The sequence below is a fragment of the Salvelinus sp. IW2-2015 genome, linkage group LG3 (genome assembly GCF_002910315.2).
Source record: "Salvelinus sp. IW2-2015 linkage group LG3, ASM291031v2, whole genome shotgun sequence".
NCBI lineage: Eukaryota > Metazoa > Chordata > Actinopteri > Salmoniformes > Salmonidae > Salvelinus > Salvelinus sp. IW2-2015.
In genome coordinates, this window is record NC_036840.1 from 26,279,495 (window position 1) to 26,282,918 (window position 3,424).

The following is a 3,424-nucleotide window of genomic DNA, read 5'->3' on the forward strand; positions in this document are numbered from 1 at the left end:
ACACACACACACTCTCCTGACCTGCTGTTCGTCCCCTTTATCTGGGAACTGAACGTTGACGTCGTGGTCTTTGCGGATCTGAGAGATGACCGCTCCCTTCCGGCCAATGATCTTGGGGTGGAACTTAGGATCTACTGAGATGGAGACCTTGAAGCTCCTCAAGGCCTGGAGGGACAGGGAGATAAACTAGTCAGTACTGTGTGTGTGTGTGTGCGTGTGTGTCTCCCTATTTAGTGTGTGTTCCTACCCTGTCCTCCTGTTCAGCCTGTAGTTCTTTGACTCTCTCCAGCAGGCCTGACTTGGCCCGCTCTACGTTGGCCACCTGACCTGTCACCTTGATCACATCCGACTGCTGCTCCGGCTGGGGTACCCAGATGTTCACCTACACACACACACACACACACACACACGACAGAGGAGAGAAACCATGCCACGTCAGAGTGTGGCACAAACACGGCTTCATTTGCATCCACAACATACTGTAGTTGTTAACATTTCAAACTAAAGGGCTTAACAAACTGACTCCCGGAGGTACTGCGACAGAAAAAGAAAAAGTCTCCCTCTAAAAACAAAACAGACTGGTGCTGCGATGTCGTGCGTCCCTGTGACATCTTCATTTGCCCTGGGGTTCAATCACCCCCCCCCCCCCTCACGCCCGTACCTTGAACTCTTCCATGGTCTTGCGGATGGCCTTGCCGCGGGCCCCGATGATGCGTGCGTGTGTGCGGGGGTCCAGGTGCACGTCGTGGCTGACCATCTCCTGCAGCGTTGACACCAGCAGCTCGATGGCTGACCGCGCCTCTTCCGTGTTACGCTCATACCCAGAGATCACTATCACATCCTGGGAGACAGAGAGAGAGAGAGAACAGAGAGATCACCACCACATCCTGGGAGAGGAGGGGGGAAAAGAGAATAAGAGAGTGGATGTGTAAATGAGAAAGACAGCACGGGAGATGGAGAGGAGAATTAGGTGCAGGAGGGAGGTACGGAGTTTAGAAACAAGAGGGGAGAGGATGAGATGGGGAGGGATCAGAACACAAGAAAGAACAGAGTGGAGAAGAGGACATGGCAGGGCGAGAAGAGAGACAACTGTAAACACACAAAAATGACAAAGGAAAGATGAGAGGGAGTGGTGGAAGAGAGAGAGAGAGAGAGAGAGAGAGAGAGCAACAGAAAAGAGCAAGACACACACACACACACTCTCCTGACCTGCTGTTCGTCCCCTTTATCTGGGAACTGAACGTTGACGTCGTGGTCTTTGCGGATCTGAGAGATGACCGCTCCTCCGGCCAATGATCTTGGGGTGGAACTTAGGATCTACTGAGATGGAGACTTGAAGCTCTCAAGGCCTGGAGGGACAGGGAGATAAACTAGTCAGTAATGTGTGGTGTGTGTGTGGTGTGTGCTCCCTATTTAGTGTGTGTTCCTACCCTGTCCTCCTGTTCAGCCTGTAGTCTTCTTTGACTCTCTCCAGCAGGCCTGACTTGGCCGCTCTACGTTGGCCCTGACCTGTCACACTTGATACATCCGACTGCTGCTCCGGCTGGGGTACCCAGATGTCACCTACACACACACACACACACACAACACACACACACACAGGGAGTTACAGTACAGAGTCAAATTTAGTCCGATTTTCCCACGGTTTCTTTGAGAAGGCAACAGTAGAAAAAACTATCAGTTTGACGGCAATCTGATCAAGACAATTTAACATGAGGTAACGTACTAAAATATAAATTATTTGCAGAATTGAATATCAGGGACGACAGTAGTTGCGTGACAAAAGGGCTATGAATGAGGCAATGCAGTGTGCAGTACCTAAGATTGAACGTCAGAGCTGCAGTTCTACACGTCCACCAGGGAGGGCGATGGAGCTCCACTACCTCATACTCCTCCCATCATCTTCCTGATGCCACTGCCTTCTGAAAATGATGTAACGGTGTAGCTCAAAGGACACCTCAACGTCCTCCGTGACCGGGACCAGAGCCTGGAGGGAGGGTGAAAGTGGGTGAGAGAGGGGTGAAAGGTGGGTGAGAGAGAGAGAGAAAGGTGAGAGAGAGAGAGAGAGAGGAGAGAGAGAGAGAAAGGTGAGAGAGAGAGCGAGAGAGAGAGAGAGAGAGAGAGAGAGAGAGAGAGAGAGAGAGAGAGAGAGAGAGAGAAAGAGAGAGAGAGAGAGAGAGAGAAGAGAGAGAGAGAGAAGAGAGAGGAGAGAGAGAGAAAGAGAGAGAGAGGAGAAAGAGAGAGAGAAAGAGAGGAGAGAGAAAGAGAGAGAGAGAGAGGAGAGGAGGAGAGGGAGGAGAGAGAAAGGTGAAGAGAGAAAGAAGAAGAGAAAGGTGAGAGAGAGAGAAAGGGAGAGAGAGAGAGAGAGAGAGAGAGAGATAGCGAGAAAGGTGAGAGAGGAGGAGGAGAGAGAGAGAGAGAGAGAAAGGTGAGAGAGAGAGAGAGGAGGAGAGAGAAAGGTGAGAGGAGAAAGAGAGAGAAAGGTAGAGAGAGAGAGAGAGAGAGAGAGAGAAAGAGAGAGAGAGAAGAAAGAGAGAGAGAGAGAGAAAGAGAGAGAAGAGAAGAGAGAGAGAAAGAGAGAGAGAGAGAAAGAGAGAGAGAGGTAGAGAGAGGAGAGAGAGGAGAGAGAGAGAAGGTGAGAGAGAGAAAGAGAGAGGAGAAAGGTGAGAGAGAGAGAAAGGTGAGAGAGAGAGAGAGAGAGAGAGAGAGATAGCGAGAAAGGTGAGAGAGAGAAGGAGAGAGAGAGGAGAGAGGAAAGAGGTGAGAGAGAGAGAGAGGAGAGAGAGAGAAGAGGTGAGAGAGAGAAAGAGAGAGAAAAGGTGAGAGAGAGAGAGAGAGAGAGAGAGAGAGAGAGAGAGAGAGAGAGAGAGAGAGAGAGAGAGAGAGAGAGAGAGAGAGAGAGAGAGAAGGAGAGAGAGAGAGAGAGAGAGAAGAAAGAGACTATAGGCTATGTGCCACTGCCCACAAAATGAGGTGAAACTGAGCTGCACTTCCTAACCTCCTGCCAATGTATGACCATATTAGAGAGACATATTTCCCTCAGATTACACAGATCCACAAAGAATTCGAAAACAAATCCAATTTTGATAAACTCATATTAACTGGGTGAAATTCCACAGTGTGCCATCACAGCAGCAAGATTTGTGACCTGTTGCCACAAGAAAAGGGCAACCAGTGAAGAAAACACACACTGTAAATACAACCCATATTTATGTTTATTTATTTTAACTTGTGTGCTTTAACCATTTGTACATTGTTACAACACTGCATATATATAATATGACATTTGTATGTCTTTATTGTTTTGAAACTTCTGTATGTGTAATGTTTACTGTTCATTTTTATGTTTATTTTGACTTTTGTATTTACTACCTCACTTGCTTTGGCAATGTTAACACATGTTTCCCATGCCAATAAAGCCCCT

The 3,424-nt window shown here is 48.4% G+C and overlaps 1 protein-coding gene across 1 annotated transcript in view; it reads right to left on the reverse strand.

Moving 5' to 3' along the window:
• hdlbpb (high density lipoprotein binding protein b) overlaps positions 1-3,424 on the reverse strand; it is a 28,228-nt gene that overhangs the window by 5,211 nt on the left and 19,593 nt on the right. Inside the window, 2 exon segments of the mRNA XM_070449594.1 lie at positions 662-841; positions 1,210-1,286. Coding sequence (XP_070305695.1) covers positions 662-841; positions 1,210-1,286 — 257 coding nt within the window.